Source organism: Megalobrama amblycephala, linkage group LG2, assembly GCF_018812025.1.
Source record: "Megalobrama amblycephala isolate DHTTF-2021 linkage group LG2, ASM1881202v1, whole genome shotgun sequence".
NCBI classification, from domain to species: Eukaryota; Metazoa; Chordata; class Actinopteri; order Cypriniformes; family Xenocyprididae; genus Megalobrama; species Megalobrama amblycephala.
Genome location: NC_063045.1, coordinates 19287151 through 19303272, shown reverse-complemented (window position 1 = coordinate 19303272; position 16122 = coordinate 19287151). Strand labels below are relative to the sequence as shown.

Sequence of the window (16122 nt, the reverse complement as noted above, 5' to 3'; positions counted from 1 at the left end):
TAAATACTTACAGTCTACACAACAGTTTCTGTGCTCACAGCGTCACAGACATTAATATTTTAACGATTTATAAAAGATGAATCATTATCTGGCCGTCTGGAATTTTGGTGTGGAGATAAAGGTTATGATTATACTTTTTTGGAAGTATTACACCACATCGTGTGTGTATATTAGCACCATTTGTTGTTTTCTTGTGGTATGAGATCTATGAGATAGAGCGTTTTTTTTTCTTTCTATGAGATAGAGCGTTAGGACCCGGAAGCGCTGCCGCGTGACGTCAGACTTAACAACCGAATTTCCGCTTTCTCTGGTTTCAACGGAAATCTATGGGAGTGTCGCAACTTATTTTCAACGGCTACATGTGATGTGACGTTCAGGAAATAGCCTACCTTTAATTTTTATATTGCACAAAGTAACCGTGAATATTGGGTAAGCATCATGGTCAAAATAAATTACATTTTAATACATGTATTAAAAATTCAATGTAATTATTCTACATTTTTTTAAAAAGTAGGCAATTCAGACAATTTTATCGTAACGCTGTCAGTTTCAAACTTGAAAGCCGTGTCTATGATCTGAAACTAGTCTAACTAGTCTTAACTTTTAGCCTATGTAATGCTATCAGTTTCAAACTTGAAAGCAGTGATCTGAAACTAGTCTAGTCTTAACTTTTAACTAGCCTATTATCGAATCAAGTGTTATTGAATCACAGTTATGAAATAATTATCAATTATCCTTATTATGTTCGTCGTTCTGGTTTCATTTTCAATTCAGGTGTTGTGCCAAATTTTGACTCCCCGCCAGACTGTTACACCCATCGTTGAGTCTGCTACCTGATTGGCTAATACAGGCCTAGTCCTTACAAAGTTAACCACTGGTGACTGAGGGAGGATGTAAATATAACATTCTGGAAAAGCTGAAAAAGAGATAAAATTTATAAGATTCTCTACGTTGAGATTAGTTACTGCATAAGGTATAAACTACAATGAAAAATATTTTTACAGCACTGTTCATTTATGAACTTTAGTGGCTATTCCAGTTTTTTTTTTTTAAAGATTAATGTGTAAACAGAGGCCAAATTAATATTAATGTGTTCTTGAAATGTGGATTCCTCTTACATCAAGTAATATAGGGAAGACAAACTGACAAACCTTGGTCAACAATATGAAATAAAATAATTTTTCATTTGCAAAATAAATGTTCAGCTAAACAATATGAAACAATGAAAAAACAATAAAGTAAACAAATATACATAAATAAAAGTTCTCAAATTTATATTTCCGTATTTCTTTTTGTCTTAATGCATAATAGATTTGGGGAAGACATGGATCTCATCGCTTCAGATTTACCAGCGGAAAAAAGAAAGCAGCTCTGTGCCTCACTGGGGAATGTGGAACTGACTCTTCTCTACAAAGCTTCTGTTCATGGATATCACGCTTCTTCCTTCCACCAGCGATGTGACCGTCAGGGTCCAACATTACTTGTAGCCTACAACCTTTCAGGCTACATCTTTGGTGGATACACTAGTGTAGATTATACTCAATGTGGCAAGCAAATTACAGATAAGGAAGCTTTCCTGTTCAGCTTTCAAGATAAAGATGAAGAGGTAGAGAAAGATGAAGAGGAAGATGAAGAGGAAGATGAAGATGAAGTCCTACACTGCATCAAAGTTAACCGTGGAAATAGTGCACGTTTTGATGACGCTGGAATGCCCAACTTTGGCAAACAGTTGTACTTTTGCTATGAAAATCAACCAGTTGTTTTTAATCAGCGGGGTCAATCATTCAGTTTTACTGCTAGTAAGTTGTATGGGAACAACACTGAGCTGACTGAATGTGAGGTGTACAAAGTCAAAGAGAGTAAGTCAATCATCAGAAAAAATGTGTTGCTTAAAATTCACTTATTTAGGCTCTATTGTTAACATTACTCAAACATAAGTTCTATAATAATCTTTGTTCAAAATGTTACAGTCATTCAGGTTAGTTTCAAAGAGAAGCCATGGAGGAATATTCTTTGGAAAGCTAAGTATGTTGCCACTTAGTGTTATTTCATATTTGCAGATTTCATACAGCAATTTGTAATAATAAAGTTGTGATCTGTTTTGTAGACGAAAAGCGGAGCTCATGGAATTGATAAGGAATCATAAACCCCTGATAACATCTGTCAGCCGTGTTCGAATCCTAATGATCGGTCCTGTAGGTGCTGGAAAATCCAGTTTCTTCAACTCCATCAACTCTGTCTTCACTGGTCATGTGACTAACAAAGCCATGTCAGGATCTGCAGGCACTAGCCTCACCACACAGGTACAGATTCAACAGGATTCATAGTGTTTCCTACAGAAGTCTCTCTTCAGGTTGAGGAGCAGCTCTTCAGGTCTTGATGTGTTTCTCTTCTTGGTTGGTAGTTTCGCACATACCCAGTGAAAGACGGTCGTGAGGGAAAGCCACTGCCGTTTGTGTTGTGTGACACCATGGGACTCGAGGAGCAATCAGGTGCAGGACTGGATATTGAGGACATCAGCAGCATTCTTCAAGGTCATGTACCAGACCGCTATAAAGTAAGTGCATTTGTCTCCACAATGAATGAAGATTGAAGTATGAATCATAAAATGTTTGTTTCATGCTAAATCCTCTGAATTCAGTTCAACCCCACAGCGCCGTTTAAACCAGATGAGCAAAAGGCCTCCAAACCTGCATCTCTACAGGAGAAGATCCACTGTGTGGTGTACGTGATAGACGCCACCAAAATCTCCCTCATGTCTGACAAACTAGAGGAAAAACTTGCTGTCATACGCAGTCAATTGAACTCACAGTGTAGGTGAACATATTTATGCCAATCTTGTGACTAATCCAAAGTAGGTTGTACATTGAGTTACCTGCATGTGATGAAACTAACAACATTTGTAGACCACTTTGCATAACTCTTGACTCATGTGAAATGTTTCATGACCAGCTGAATGTTTGTTCAAACATTTTCAGGCATTGCTCAGATGGTCTTGATGACAAAAGTAGATGAAACATGTCCTCATGTGCAGAATGACCTTGAAAATATTTATGCAAGTTCCTACATCAAGGCGAAGGTGAGACATGGTCACATGATCACTTGAACTGTTCCCACAGGACTCAGAGTGAAAGATGTTGTTTGTGTCTGCAGGTTCAGGAGGTGAGCTCTCGGTTGGGTGTGCCGGTGTCTTGTGTGTTACCGGTGAAGAACTACAGTCAGGAGCTGGAGCTGGAGCTCAACTGTGACGTCCTGCTACTCACCGCTCTACAGCAGATGCTTCGTTTTGCAGATGACTATCTGGATGATGTTGATCCCATTTAGGCTATTAAACGTTCTGCATATTATAGATCCGGATATATACCTCTTGATCAGCACAATCAGTCATCTTAAATCAGAAGATTGGCTATTTTGTTTTGTTTGTCCATTTTGGTTTTTTTCATAATCATACAATAACCATTTAATAAAATGATCAGAACAGCAAACAAATATCACTTAAGCTGCACATTACAAAATAATTGTTGCTTTTGTAGTTGCTTGTTATATTGTTAGGCGACGATCAGGTTTGTAGTATACTAGAATGGTATGTTAGAATTGCAAATTATAAGAAAAACTGAATTCAAGATGCTAAAAACTATATAAGCGTTTGTTAAATAATTTCTTATTTCTTGGGCTTCACTTTGTGACTTTCTTTGTGTCTTGGGATTTTTTCATTGTGCACATCATGTACCTACCTAGACAAAACAAGTAGTAGTAGTCCTTGGACACACTGACACTCTCACACGTAACCAGAAGTCGAAGACACACACATTTACACACATACATTTCTTATTTGTTATTATATTTCTTGAAATGCCATACATGGTAAGGTTTGATTATTAAGTCATATGATTGGATGCTCAAGCCATCCTGGAGATTGTTGTTTGACATATGTCTATAAATATGACCCTTCTTCCTGAATAAATCTGAGAATGCTTTGTACCACACTTGATCTGTGTCTGCTTGGTCATTCTGCCACACATCACACGGATTGAGCCGCCTGTTTCTAAACTGATGAATGAGACTACAAATATTCTACCTATGATTGAGATTTTGATCTAACAGCATTATAAAACAATGTGCTTATTTCAATAAATGGATAATTTTGATTGTGTGCTTTACGCTTGAAAGTTTCTTTTATGACTGTATAGATTAAAATAAAAATTAACAATTATACACATTTATATGAATAAACAATTACTATACATACATACATACGTATATATATATATATATATATATATATTCAGTACTGTGCAAATGTCGTAGGCCACCACCAGCTTTGCTGTTTTAGCAATTTTTTAATGACATCCATATTTATTTTTCTCTTTATTAAGATACAAACAGAAAATTAAAGCTGCAAGCAGCGATGAAAGGGCCCTCGCACCTATGCCACAGCCACCCGGTGGCTTTAGGAAAACAGCACGGTGGGCAATATGCATTTAAGTATATAAATATAGGAGGACAACTTCAATCATTGCATTTGCCACACTTCCTGCTACCAGCTGGTGGCGATATGACTGTAACTAAATTTTGGTGTGTTGATGTCTTCAGGCCAGGACACTTATCAAACGAGGCAGATTGAACATTGTATGCTTGAGTTACAACAACTTCCTATTTCATAATGATAATAGCATGCTTTAGCACTCAGCTAAGTGTTGCTAGCATGTTTTAGAATGTTTGTAGCATGTTTAGTACTCAATTGCATATTTTAGTATGTTGACAGTAGTGCATCACAGTGTTAAACACGTCACTTCCTGTTGCCAGTGGTGCTATTACTATAACTGAATATTGTCATGTAGATGTGTTCAGGGCAGGACTCTTCTCAAACATGTGAAGTTTGGGGCAGATTGGATGAACAATGCATTCCAAACGTGATATATCGCCCTCGGAAGGGCACTTCGAAGTGAAAATGATCATGGCCGCCATATTGAAGGGTCGTTCCAAACCGAAGTGCCCAAAACTGGCCACTTCAAAGGGCCCTTCAGAATGAAGGATTTCAAAGGGTACAACTGATGGACACTACGGGCCCCCATGATCCTTTGCACAGGGAAGTTGTTTGACGTCACAGAATAGGTAAAAGAGGCTCTGAGTTCGATTTTACCAAGCGGCAACCTCCCCCAGTTTCTCTTGAGGCCAATACGGAAGTGAATTAAACTGCAATTCATCGACTGGCCGCTAGGGACAGGCTCCAAAAGAGAGCAAAATCTCATTGAGTCCCATGTTAAACTGGCCAATTTTAGAGCAGAAAAAAACATGATTACAGGTTGGTACAAATTGTGGTTTTGGTCTATATAGCTAATTTTGCCCTTCATGACAACTCTGAGGGGGGTGAATTTTTTTATAACTCATCCGTTTAAATTATATTAAGCCTTAAAGTTCTGCATAATTAAGGGCGTGGTCACTTGAGTGACAGGTGGATCGCGCTGCTGTCTGTGAGCTGTCATTTTACCTCGGCTAATTCCAGCCGCTGAATTTGGCATCTCTGCCGTGTTTGTGCTTTTTTCTGTATTATTTTATTATGTATGTATAAAAATTCCATGATGTTACTTATTTACCTACATGTTAAATCTGATATTTTATTCTTACACTTTACAGAGACCCAGTCAGAATGGAATAATCTGAAAAAAAAATTATATTGACAAATGTAGTAATTTTTTTTTATCTCTAGTGCTGTTTTTTGTCTCACTAGGTGTCTATGCTTCTTCCTGATAATGATGATGACGAGAAGGTAATTAATTATTCCTTTCTCAGAGAAAGTGGACTGTGAAGCTATAGAGTCAACATAGGTATTACAGAAATAAAATTATTTCACATTTTTAAATAGTTGATAGTGATATGATGTAAAGATTTGGTCACTGACAAGCCCCAGTCCTGTGCATGGCCAGAAACTCCGTGCTGGACTATATATATTCTGCACATCATCAAAGAATAACAACATACTGAACCCTGCAGCAGAGAACATATGCTGACTGCATCCACCAAATGGAGCCACTCTTGATAACTGCTTTGGATTTATAGATGACACTGTACAACCCATAGCCAGACCAGGTGTAACTCAGAGGATCCTATATAATGGTCACAAACGCATTCACAGTCTAAAATACCAAGCAGTAGCCATTCCTAATGGTTTGACTGCCCATCCGTACGGCCCTGTAGGTAAGTCTGAATAATTTAACAGAGGGAAAGCAGCACGACTCTGGAATGCTGGCAGAATCTGGACTGTTGACATTGCTGCACTCCAGTCTGTTAGCCAATAATTTTCCTCCAGCTCCACTAACACTCCCACTGGCACTGATGTGATGTCAGGTTCATACACCTGGTCAGCCGGTTCAGATGAAGATGATGAGAAATTTTCAAACAGGTTTCCACAAACAAAAGATTCTTTAATAAAACAAACTCAAATAATCCAAATGCAAGAAGGCAATGCAAAAGCATCTCTACACAAAAACAATACCAGTCAAAAAACTGAATGAAAAGGAATGTAACAGAGGCTAGGCCAGCTAGTAGTCGCTGTGTGAGTAAACCTCACTCCTCTGATCTCAAGAGATGCTCTAGTGACTGACGCTAGAGGTCGCGTTAGAGCATCCAACTCCCACGCCGGAGACCCAGGTTCGAGGCCCATGCAGAGCGGGGCGAGTAGGATCTGGGTGAGGGGTTACAGGAGGAACTTAAAAACCTAGAGTGATTGAACTCAAATGATGAACAGGTGATGACTCATTAATCAGAAACCATAGTAACAAATGAAGAGTGGGAAACTGAAAAATGGAAAAGAGGTAATAGATAGAAACAAATGAAAACGAAACCAAAACAGGCAGTTCGTGATAATACATTGCATTTACTGTTAATATGGCAACACCGTATGGGAACGACACTCAAATGACTGAATGCACGGTATACAAAGTGAAGCAGAGTAAGTCAATCATCATCTTTTGTTATTTATGTGAATTAAATAATGTAATATACATTCTATATATACTTCAATGGCCAGTCCCTCAGATCAGATCTCTGTTGTAGAAGAAGAGACAAGCTCATAGAAATGATCAGGAACCATAAACCCCTGATGACATCTGTCAGCCGTGTTCGAATCCTAATGATTGTTCCTGTATGTGCATGAAAATCCAATTTCTTCAAATCCATCTTCATGGGCTGCATGACCAGCAAAGGATAAAGGTATTTGCTAAATATATGTACAATGTTTCAGATTAAGTTGTTGATACATACCATGTGGTTCTAAGCATTCCCCAGATTGTCTTGATGACAAGAGTAGATGAAGCATGTCCTCTAGTGGAGGAAGATCTTCAAAGCCTTTATATCAGTTCCTACATCAAGACGAAGGTGAGACATGGTCACATGATCACATGAACTGTTCCCACAGGACTCAGAGAGACTGAGGTGTTGTTTGTCTCTGCAGGTTCAGGAGGTGAGCTCTCGGTTGGGTGTGCCGGTGTCTTGTGTGTTACCGGTGAAGAACTACAGTCAGGAGCTGGAGCTGGAGCTCAACTGTGACGTCCTGCTTCTCCTCAACTGTACAGATGACTATCTGGATTATGTTTGTCCTGTCGAGAACCCCTTCCTATAAATCACTGCTGGTGGAGAGTTTTCTTTTGAGGCTGTTAACACTTAAGGTTTTTAATTTACTAAGTGTTAATAAATTATTCGGTTACTGTCTTTTTCCCAGAGGCATGTATGATGCTCAGTTGTAGAATTTTCCTTTGCTCCTGTTTATTATTGCACCTTTAAATCCTTTGTGGTTCAGTGTCAACTTCAGTGTTGTAAAAAAAAAAAAATCTCCAAGATGAATGCTTTTATAGAGACATTTTTATAATGTTAATATAACCTTTACAAAAACACACCAAAGCAAACATCAGTGCTAATAAACATGAACATGAACTTGATAGTCTTGGGTCAAAGTCCACAAGAGAAGCAGAAGTGTTTCGAGGTTTCTTGCAAAGAGCGTGTGTTCTTCGAAACGTAAGTTACAGAGTTTGTTAATTGACAGCAACACTTTGAAAATGCAGGCAATAATTTATAAAAGTACTTAAGGTTTCAAACTAAGTTATTTGATATAAAATCATTGAATAGCATTTAATCTTCAGAGGCTGTTCGATGGCTGCAGCCTCTGAATTGGGACATTTATGGAAGTAAAATAATAACAAACGTTTTTGAAACAAAACAGCCTGTTGAATTGCACTAATTGGAAAAAAATGCATTGCATTAGCCATGCTTGCATTTTAATGCATAGCCTATTTTTAGGGCTTGCATTTATATGGGCTGAAATTCAACACGATTGTGACAAGACCAGAGGGCTGTTTCATAAAACAAGACTAGAATATAAGTCAGGTTTATTTTAGTTGCTCAGACTTATTGTCAGTGAATTCTGTTTCATAAAGCAAACTTAAATTAGTTCAAACTCAGTTACTCGGTTGCTGGGAAACTAACCTGGTCCGGGGCAGGCTAAAGGTGGATGCAAACTGTGCGATTTTGGCCACGATTTGGTTGTCTGAGAAAAATGTTGCAAATCCTAAAAGATTCCTACAATCCTAGGCTAAAATCTGTAGTCGTTGATCGCTAGTTTTACATGTTCACCGACAGCTGATTAATGACCGTAGCGACTGCAGGACTGTGCGCCAAATCTTCTGACACTGCCAGAATTTCGTCAGAGGTAAAATTTGATCGCAACAGTCATTAATCGGCTGTCGGTGAACATGTCAAACTTGCGATCAAAGACTACAGATTTTAGCGTAGGATTATAGGAATCTTTTAGACTTTGTAAAATTTGTCTCAGACAACCAAATCTTGGCCAAAATCGCACAATGTGCACCCACCTTTAGCCACCATTTCAGTCCCACGTGTAATCAGTGGTGTAAAGTATTTGAGTAAAAGTGATTATTTACTGTACTTAGGTATCTTTTTGGCTACTTTGTAGTTGTACTGAGTATCAAAGATATTAGCAACTTTTACTCTCTACTTGACTACATTTATGAACAAGTAAATGTACTTTTTACTCCTCTACATTTGTAATGAGTAATGCAATTACAAATTACATTTTGCACGGCACCTAACTTTTTCTGCAGCAGTTTGTTTCTGATATAAAGAAGCGATATCGCCATCTAAGGGCATTGAAGGTACTATATCTTGTGCGTTTTGCCTTCACTGCCCCAAAACTTGTCAACAAGGCTACTTTACGTGAATGTGAGTGCATTAGCAGGTAATTGCTGATCGCATCTGTTTGATTTTTGAGATGAGGTCATGACTGCAGCTGGTGATGAGGCTCAAACCAGCAAGTACAGTAGACTTTGATTATTTAATTTTACTTAACATTGTTTTATTTATCAGCTATATTGACAAGACCTTTTTGAAGGATATCGGTTAACCTATGACCTTTTTGTGCACTTGAGCTTAACTGAGACTTGAGAATTTGTAGACATTCACGATCACGATTTATTGCAACATTGAAACAACATTGAAACAGCCCTCAGGGTTGCCAGGTTTTCACAAAAAAACTGTCCAATTGCTACTCAAAACTAGCCCAAAACTAGCACAATTGCATTTCGGTGGGGTCCCACGGTAAAAATCGTGTTCCGGGGGGTAAAATCAGCATTTTTGGTGGGGATTCTCTGGTAAAATTCGCATTCCAGGGGCTAAATATCATGTTATATTTGGGGTCGATTCAACTTGCGGGCATAAAAAAAAAAAAAGCGGCAACAGTGTAAAGGTAGCCCAATTTGGCAACAAAGAATTCACTTCACAAAGAATAACAGAATGAACCCGGCTTAAATAGGGTAAGCTAAACAGGCTAACGAGACAGCTGAAAACAATAAGTCCAGACAAAAGATTATGGGTAATGTAGTCCTTGATGGAGTGACAACAGTCTGGGGTGGAATGCACTCTAGTGGCTATCAAGGGCACTCCAGCTGGTGATCGTGACAGCCAGAAATGCCCGAAAGAACAATCAAATCATTCTATAAGCATTTTATAAAGCATGATTCAATAAAATATTTTCAATAAAAGCAAACAGAAGGTAGAATTCAGCCTAATTCTATATAACTCATTCAAGGAAGAAAATATGAACATATAATAGAAATATATATTAAAATACAATTGCTTAAATTTTGTCTACTAAACAAAGTTAAGTTTCTCAATATCTCAATAATTTCATGTTAGGACACAAATGGCACTTTCTCCTTAGAAGGCCAAAGACTGCACAATAAAGTTTATGTGCTTGGCTTAAGAGATTTCTTTATAACTTGTATTTTTCTTTTGGCACAGATGCAAAAAGCCAATGTTAGAAAAGTCAGCGCAGATCCCATCATTTCAAATTTAACTGAAGAGCAAAGAGAACATCTTTGTGCCTCACTGGGGAATGTGGAACTGACTCTTCTCTACAAAGCTTCTGTTCATGGATATAATGCTTCTGCCTTCCACCAGCGATGTGACCGTCAGGGTCCAACATTACTTGTGGCCTACAACCATTCAGGCTACATGTTTGGTGGATACACTAGTGTAGATTATACTCAAAGTGGCAAGCAAATTACAGATGAGGAAGCTTTCCTGTTCAGCTTTCAAGGCAGAGCCTCTGTCTGCATCAAAGTTAACAGTGGATATAGTGCCCGATTTGATGACGCTGGAGTACCAAACTTTGGTGAACAGTTGTACTTTTGCTACAACAATCAACCAGCTGTGTATTATCGAGAAAGGAATGAATTCCTCGGTATAAGCGGGAAAAGTAAGGCATTTAATGTTAATATAGCAACGCTATATGGGAATGACACTCAGCTGGCTGAATGTGAGGTGTACAAAGTGGAAGAGAGTAAGTCAATCATCAAGTCTTCATTACCACTTCACAAATTTTATACACATAATTATGTACAGTAAAGAATAAAACAAACTTTATTCTTGAATACCAGACCCTCAGGTCAGTGTTGAGGAGAAACCATGGAGAAATGTTCTGTGGACAGCTAAGTGTGTTTCCACCATTTCCAGTTTTTGTTATTTCTCTTTTGCTAATTTCCTATTGTAATCTGAAATAGTAAAACTGACCTCTGTTGTAGACGAAGAGACGAGCTCATGGGATTGATCAGGAATCATAAACCCCTGATGACGTCTGTGAGTCGGGTCAGAATCCTAATGATCGGTCCTGTAGGTGCTGGAAAATCCAGTTTCTTCAACTCCATCAACTCCATCTTCACTGGTCATGTGACCAGCAAAGCCATGTCAGGATCTGCAGGCACTAGTCTGACCGTACAGGTACACAATCATCAGGGCTTCAGGACCTGCTTATAAAACAACAATTGTTTCACAATGGTTCCTGTTTGTTGGTAGTTTCGCACATACCCAGTGAATGATGGTCGTGAAGGAAAGCCACTGCCGTTTGTGTTGTGTGACACCATGGGACTTGAGGAGCAATCAGGTGCAGGACTGGATATTGAGGACATCAACAGCATTCTTCAAGGTCACGTACCAGACCGCTATAAAGTAAGTGTATAGGTTCATGTTTCTGGGCTTGGAAATGTATATTGATCTTTCATTTCCATTACTCTCAATTCAGTTCAACCCTATGGCACCATTTCAACCAGATGAGCAAAAGGTCTCCAGACCTGCATCTCTACAGGAGAAGATCCACTGTGTGGTGTACGTGATAGACGCCACCAAAATCTCCCTCATGTCCGACAAACTAGAGGAAAAACTTGCTGCCATACGCAGAAAAGTGAACTCATTGGGTAAATGAACATATTTATGCCAATCTTGTGACTAATCCAAAGTAGGTTGTTCATTAAGCTACCTGCATGTGACACACCTCAACATTTTCAGGCATTGCTCAGATCGTCTTGATGACAAAAGTAGATGAAGCATGTCCTCTAGTGGAGGAACATCTTCAAAGCCTTTATGTCAGTTCCTACATCAAGACGAAGGTGAGACATGGTCACATGATCACATGAACTGTTCCCACAGGACTCAGAGTGAAAGATGTTGTTTGTCTCTGCAGGTTCAGGAGGTGAGCTCTCGGTTGGGTGTGCCGGTGTCTTGTGTGTTACCGGTGAAGAACTACAGTCAGGAGCTGGAGCTGGAGCTCAACTGTGACGTCCTGCTTCTCACCGCTCTACAGCAGATGCTTCGTTTTGCAGATGACTATTTTGATGATATACGTCCTGTAGAGGGCAACCCTATATAAAGTTTTTTTTCTTTGCTGAGTTCTTGTGGCTAAGGCCAGATTCAATATAAAGGCCACATCAAAAGCTCTGCAAATCATTTACATAGCTTACAGAAAGTTAATCACAATGTCATTTGCTTTCATGCAGAAACATTCAGTACTTTTATACTTGTGGTCTTGAATTTCATTAAACTACAAAAATATGTCATTTACATCATTTACTCACCCTCAAGTTGTTCCAAACCTATATGAATTTATGTCTTCTACTGAACACAAAAGAAGATATTTTGAAGAATGTTGGTAACCAAACAGTTGATAGGCCTCACTGACTTTTAGTATTTTTTCCACCATATGCTTAAAGGTGCCCTAGAACGTTCTTTCACAAGATGTAATATAAGTCTAAGGTGTCCCCTGAGTGTGTCTGTGAAGTTTCAGCTCAAAATACCCCATAGATTTTTTTAAATTAATTTTTTAACTGCCTATTTTGGGGCATCATTAACTATGCACCGATTCAGGCTGCGGCCCCTTTAAATCTCGCGCTCCCTATTATCGCTCCATCTGCCATTTTTCGCTATTGTTCTTGCTTGCTTACCTAGTCTGATGATTCAGCTGTGCACAGATCCAGACGTTAATACTGGCTGTCCTTGTCTAATGCCTTGAACATGGGCTGGCATATGCAAATATTGGGGGTCATACATATTAATGATCCTGACTGTTACGTAACAGTCGGTATTATGTTGAGATTCGCCTGTTTTCGGTCTTTTAAACAAATGAGATTTACATAAGAAGGAGGAAGCAATGGAGTTTGAAACTCAACGTATGTCATTTCCATGTACTGAACTCTTGTTATTCAACTATGCCAAGGTAAATTCAATTTTTGATTCTAGGGCACCTTTAAATAATATTCTTTGGAATGTGTTGTTTACTACTGGTGAGTCTTAAATATTTTTTACAAAAATTATTTAATATCAAATTTTAAATATACATAGAGAAAAAGATAAGAAATACAGTATTTTTGAGAAAATAATTCAGAAAAAAAATTAAAATTGAGAAAATAATATAGCCTACATTCCTCTTATTGTGTTGTTAAATTATTTAAATGAAAATCTCATGGGGTACTTCAAGTAAATATTTTAGGGATTTGGCTGACAGAAAAGTTTTAGAATACCAGGCCTAAAGAGATATTATTTATAGCATCTTCTAGAGTTAGATTGCGGGGTGATGTCATTTGATAGGGAGAGGAGAGTGACGTTACTACGCGTTCGGCTGCTGATGTGGAAGCAGCGTTTCAGTATTTTCTTCAGAGAGAAAGTGAACTGAGAAAGGTAAGATGGTCCTACATAGTTGATATGATTTTTTTAAGTAAAAAAGTATAGCGCGCATATATACAATATATATATAACGTTACACTAAATAAGGCTTTGTATTTTATTTGAGCATATTTTGCTTTTAGTTTCAGTTTCGATTCCGGGCAATCGGCTGAGCTTTCGGAACACAAGCCTTATTTGCCCTGCTCGTGTGTGTCAATCACACTGAACTCAAATAATATATATCCTTTTTCTTGTTTAGATGTATACTTTACCTGGATCCGGAGCGACCAACACCTCTAAATTAACCGAAGAGCAAAGAAAGCAGCTTTGTGGATTACTGGGGAATGTGGAACTGACTCTTCTCTACAAAGCTTCTGTTCATGGATATAATGCTTCTATCTTCCACCAGCGATGTGACCGTCAGGGTCCAACATTACTTGTGGCCTACAACCGTTCAGGCTACATCTTTGGTGGATACACTAGTGTAGAGTATGCTCAAAGCGGGCAGCATATTAGAGATGAGAAAGCTTTCCTGTTCAGCTTTCAAGGCAATAATCCTGTGCGCTTCAATGTTAGCAGTGGATGTAATGCCCGTCTTGATAACACCGGAGGACCCAACTTTGGCCAAAAGCTGTACTTTTGCTACAACAACCAAGCAGCTGTATATGATCAATCAGGGCAAATATATGATAATGCATTCACTTTTAGTTCTGCAACACTATATGGGAACGACACTCAGCTGACTGAATGCGAGGTGTACAAAGTGGAGCAAAGTAAGTCAGTCATCAGAATAATACAGTTAATGATATTGTAAATGATATTATAAACTCTAATCTCTTTCAGTTAAATTTAAAAATTGTCAGTTCTTTATATTTTTTTCCAACAGGAAGTACTCAGGTCAGTATCAAGGAGAAACCATGGAGGAATGTTCTGTGGACAGCTGAGTATGTTTTTCTGTTGCTGAAAAATAATTCATTAATAAGATAAAATTCCATTTTGATTAAACAATATTTGTGATCTGTTTTGTAGACGAAGAGACGAGCTCATGAAAATGATAAGGAATCATAAACCCCTGATAACATCTGTCAGTCGTGTTCGAATCCTAATGATCGGTCCTGTAGGTGCTGGAAAATCCAGTTTCTTCAACTCCATCAACTCCATCTTCATGGGCCGCATAACCAGTAAAGCCATGTCAGGATCTGCAGGCACTAGCCTCACCACACAGGTACAGATTCAACAGGATTCATAGTGTTTCCTACAGAAGTCTCTCTTCAGGTTGAGGAGCAGCTCTTGATGATTCAGGTCTTGATGTGTTTCTCTTCTTGGTTGGTAGTTTCGCACATACCCAGTGAAAGACGGTCGTGAGGGAAAGCCACTGCCGTTTGTGTTGTGTGACACCATGGGACTCGAGGAGCAATCAGGTGCAGGACTGGATATTGAGGACATCAGCAGCATTCTTCAAGGTCACGTACCAGACCGCTATAAAGTAAGTGCACTTGTCTTCACAATGAATGAAGATTGAAGTATGAATCATAAAATGTTTGTTTCATGCTAAATTCTTCTTTTAATTCAGTTCAACCCCACATCATCATTTCAACCGGATGAGCAAAAGGCCTCCAAACCTGCTTCTCTAAAGGAGAAGATCCACTGTGTGGTGTACGTGATAGACGCCACCAAAATCTCCCTCATGTCTGACAAACTAGAGGAAAAACTTGCTGCCATACGCAGAAAAGTGAACTCACTGGGTAAGTGAACATATTTATGCCAATCTTGTGACTAATACAAAGTAGTTTGTTCATTGAGCTACCTGCATGTGACACACCTCAACATTTTCAGGCATTGCTCAGATCGTCTTGATGACAAAAGTAGATGAAGCATGTTCTCTAGTGGAGGAAGATCTTCAAAGCCTTTATGTCAGTTCCTACATCAAGACGAAGGTGAGATATGGTCACATGATCACATGAACTGTTCCCACAGGACTCAGAGAGACTGAGGTGTTGTTTGTCTCTGCAGGTTCAGGAGGTGAGCTCTCGGTTGGGTGTGCCGGTGTCTTGTGTGTTACCGGTGAAGAACTACAGTCAGGAGCTGGAGCTGGAGCTCAACTGTGACGTCCTGCTTCTCACCGCTCTACAGCAGATGCTCAACTTTGCAGACGACTATCTGGATGATGTTGATCCTGTGTAGGGCAACTTTTTTAAACATGCTTTTCGTAGAGTTTTTCCTCAGTTCCTGCTGAGATGCAGCCAGATTGTTACATTGGCATTAATAGCATATAGGTGGCTTAGTTTCCATCTCTGTACAATAATGTATTTTAAGTTAGGAGATTGGTATATTACTTGTATTAGATTTATATTGCAGCTCATTTAATGCAAGAATGCTGTAAGATCAATCTGATCAAGTTTACAGTAGCCTATAACATTACAAATTAGGACTGTCACACTGTTCTAAAAGAAATGCAGCTTTTCATTAGTAAAGTCCTTTTTGGAATGAGCTATTCCTTATTTGAAAGCAAAAACTGTAAATTAATTCTGTATGGCTTGCTGATTGCAATTAAATATTATCATACCAAGTTATTGCTTTGTATCACCCTGTAGGTCTGTATGATGATTCTTTTTGCAG

The 16122-nt window shown here is 38.7% G+C and overlaps 3 protein-coding genes across 3 annotated transcripts; all 3 read left to right on the top strand.

The window, feature by feature from the left end:
• The first annotated feature begins 232 nt into the window (after positions 1 to 232).
• On the top strand, positions 233 to 4002 carry LOC125251841 (interferon-induced protein 44-like). Its single transcript, XM_048164950.1, has 8 exons — positions 233 to 429; positions 1312 to 1859; positions 1971 to 2025; positions 2108 to 2303; positions 2405 to 2557; positions 2642 to 2813; positions 2979 to 3079; positions 3154 to 4002. Exons 2-8 carry the CDS (start codon positions 1325 to 1327, stop codon positions 3322 to 3324), a joined length of 1383 nt encoding a protein of 460 aa, XP_048020907.1. The 5' UTR covers positions 233 to 429; positions 1312 to 1324; the 3' UTR covers positions 3325 to 4002.
• Positions 4003 to 7271: 3269 nt separating this feature from the next.
• On the top strand, positions 7272 to 12596 carry LOC125251821 (interferon-induced protein 44-like). Its single transcript, XM_048164911.1, has 9 exons — positions 7272 to 7377; positions 7454 to 8013; positions 10312 to 10852; positions 10950 to 11004; positions 11094 to 11289; positions 11365 to 11517; positions 11591 to 11762; positions 11854 to 11954; positions 12029 to 12596. The coding sequence occupies exons 3-9, from the start codon at positions 10312 to 10314 to the stop codon at positions 12212 to 12214; spliced, it is 1404 nt and encodes a 467-aa protein (XP_048020868.1). The 5' UTR covers positions 7272 to 7377; positions 7454 to 8013; the 3' UTR covers positions 12215 to 12596.
• Positions 12597 to 13389: 793 nt separating this feature from the next.
• On the top strand, positions 13390 to 16076 carry LOC125251864 (interferon-induced protein 44-like). The gene is made up of 8 exons (XM_048164973.1): positions 13390 to 13518; positions 13763 to 14276; positions 14390 to 14447; positions 14533 to 14728; positions 14837 to 14989; positions 15077 to 15248; positions 15340 to 15440; positions 15517 to 16076. The coding sequence occupies exons 2-8, from the start codon at positions 13763 to 13765 to the stop codon at positions 15685 to 15687; spliced, it is 1365 nt and encodes a 454-aa protein (XP_048020930.1). The 5' UTR covers positions 13390 to 13518; the 3' UTR covers positions 15688 to 16076.
• Positions 16077 to 16122: the final 46 nt, after the last annotated feature.

Coding starts and splice junctions, on each gene's coding strand:
- LOC125251841 (XM_048164950.1), top strand. CDS start 1,325: ATGGATCTCATCGCTTCAGATTTACCAGCGGAAAAAAGAAAGCAGCTC. Junction 2,026..2,107: donor AATATTCTTTGGAAAGCTAA/GTATGTTGCCAC, acceptor TCTGTTTTGTAG/ACGAAAAGCGGAGCTCATGG. Junction 2,558..2,641: donor ATGTACCAGACCGCTATAAA/GTAAGTGCATTT, acceptor CTCTGAATTCAG/TTCAACCCCACAGCGCCGTT.
- LOC125251821 (XM_048164911.1), top strand. CDS start 10,312: ATGCAAAAAGCCAATGTTAGAAAAGTCAGCGCAGATCCCATCATTTCA. Junction 10,853..10,949: donor GGTGTACAAAGTGGAAGAGA/GTAAGTCAATCA, acceptor CTTGAATACCAG/ACCCTCAGGTCAGTGTTGAG. Junction 11,763..11,853: donor CAGAAAAGTGAACTCATTGG/GTAAATGAACAT, acceptor CAACATTTTCAG/GCATTGCTCAGATCGTCTTG.
- LOC125251864 (XM_048164973.1), top strand. CDS start 13,763: ATGTATACTTTACCTGGATCCGGAGCGACCAACACCTCTAAATTAACC. Junction 14,729..14,836: donor GCACTAGCCTCACCACACAG/GTACAGATTCAA, acceptor CTTGGTTGGTAG/TTTCGCACATACCCAGTGAA. Junction 14,990..15,076: donor ACGTACCAGACCGCTATAAA/GTAAGTGCACTT, acceptor CTTTTAATTCAG/TTCAACCCCACATCATCATT.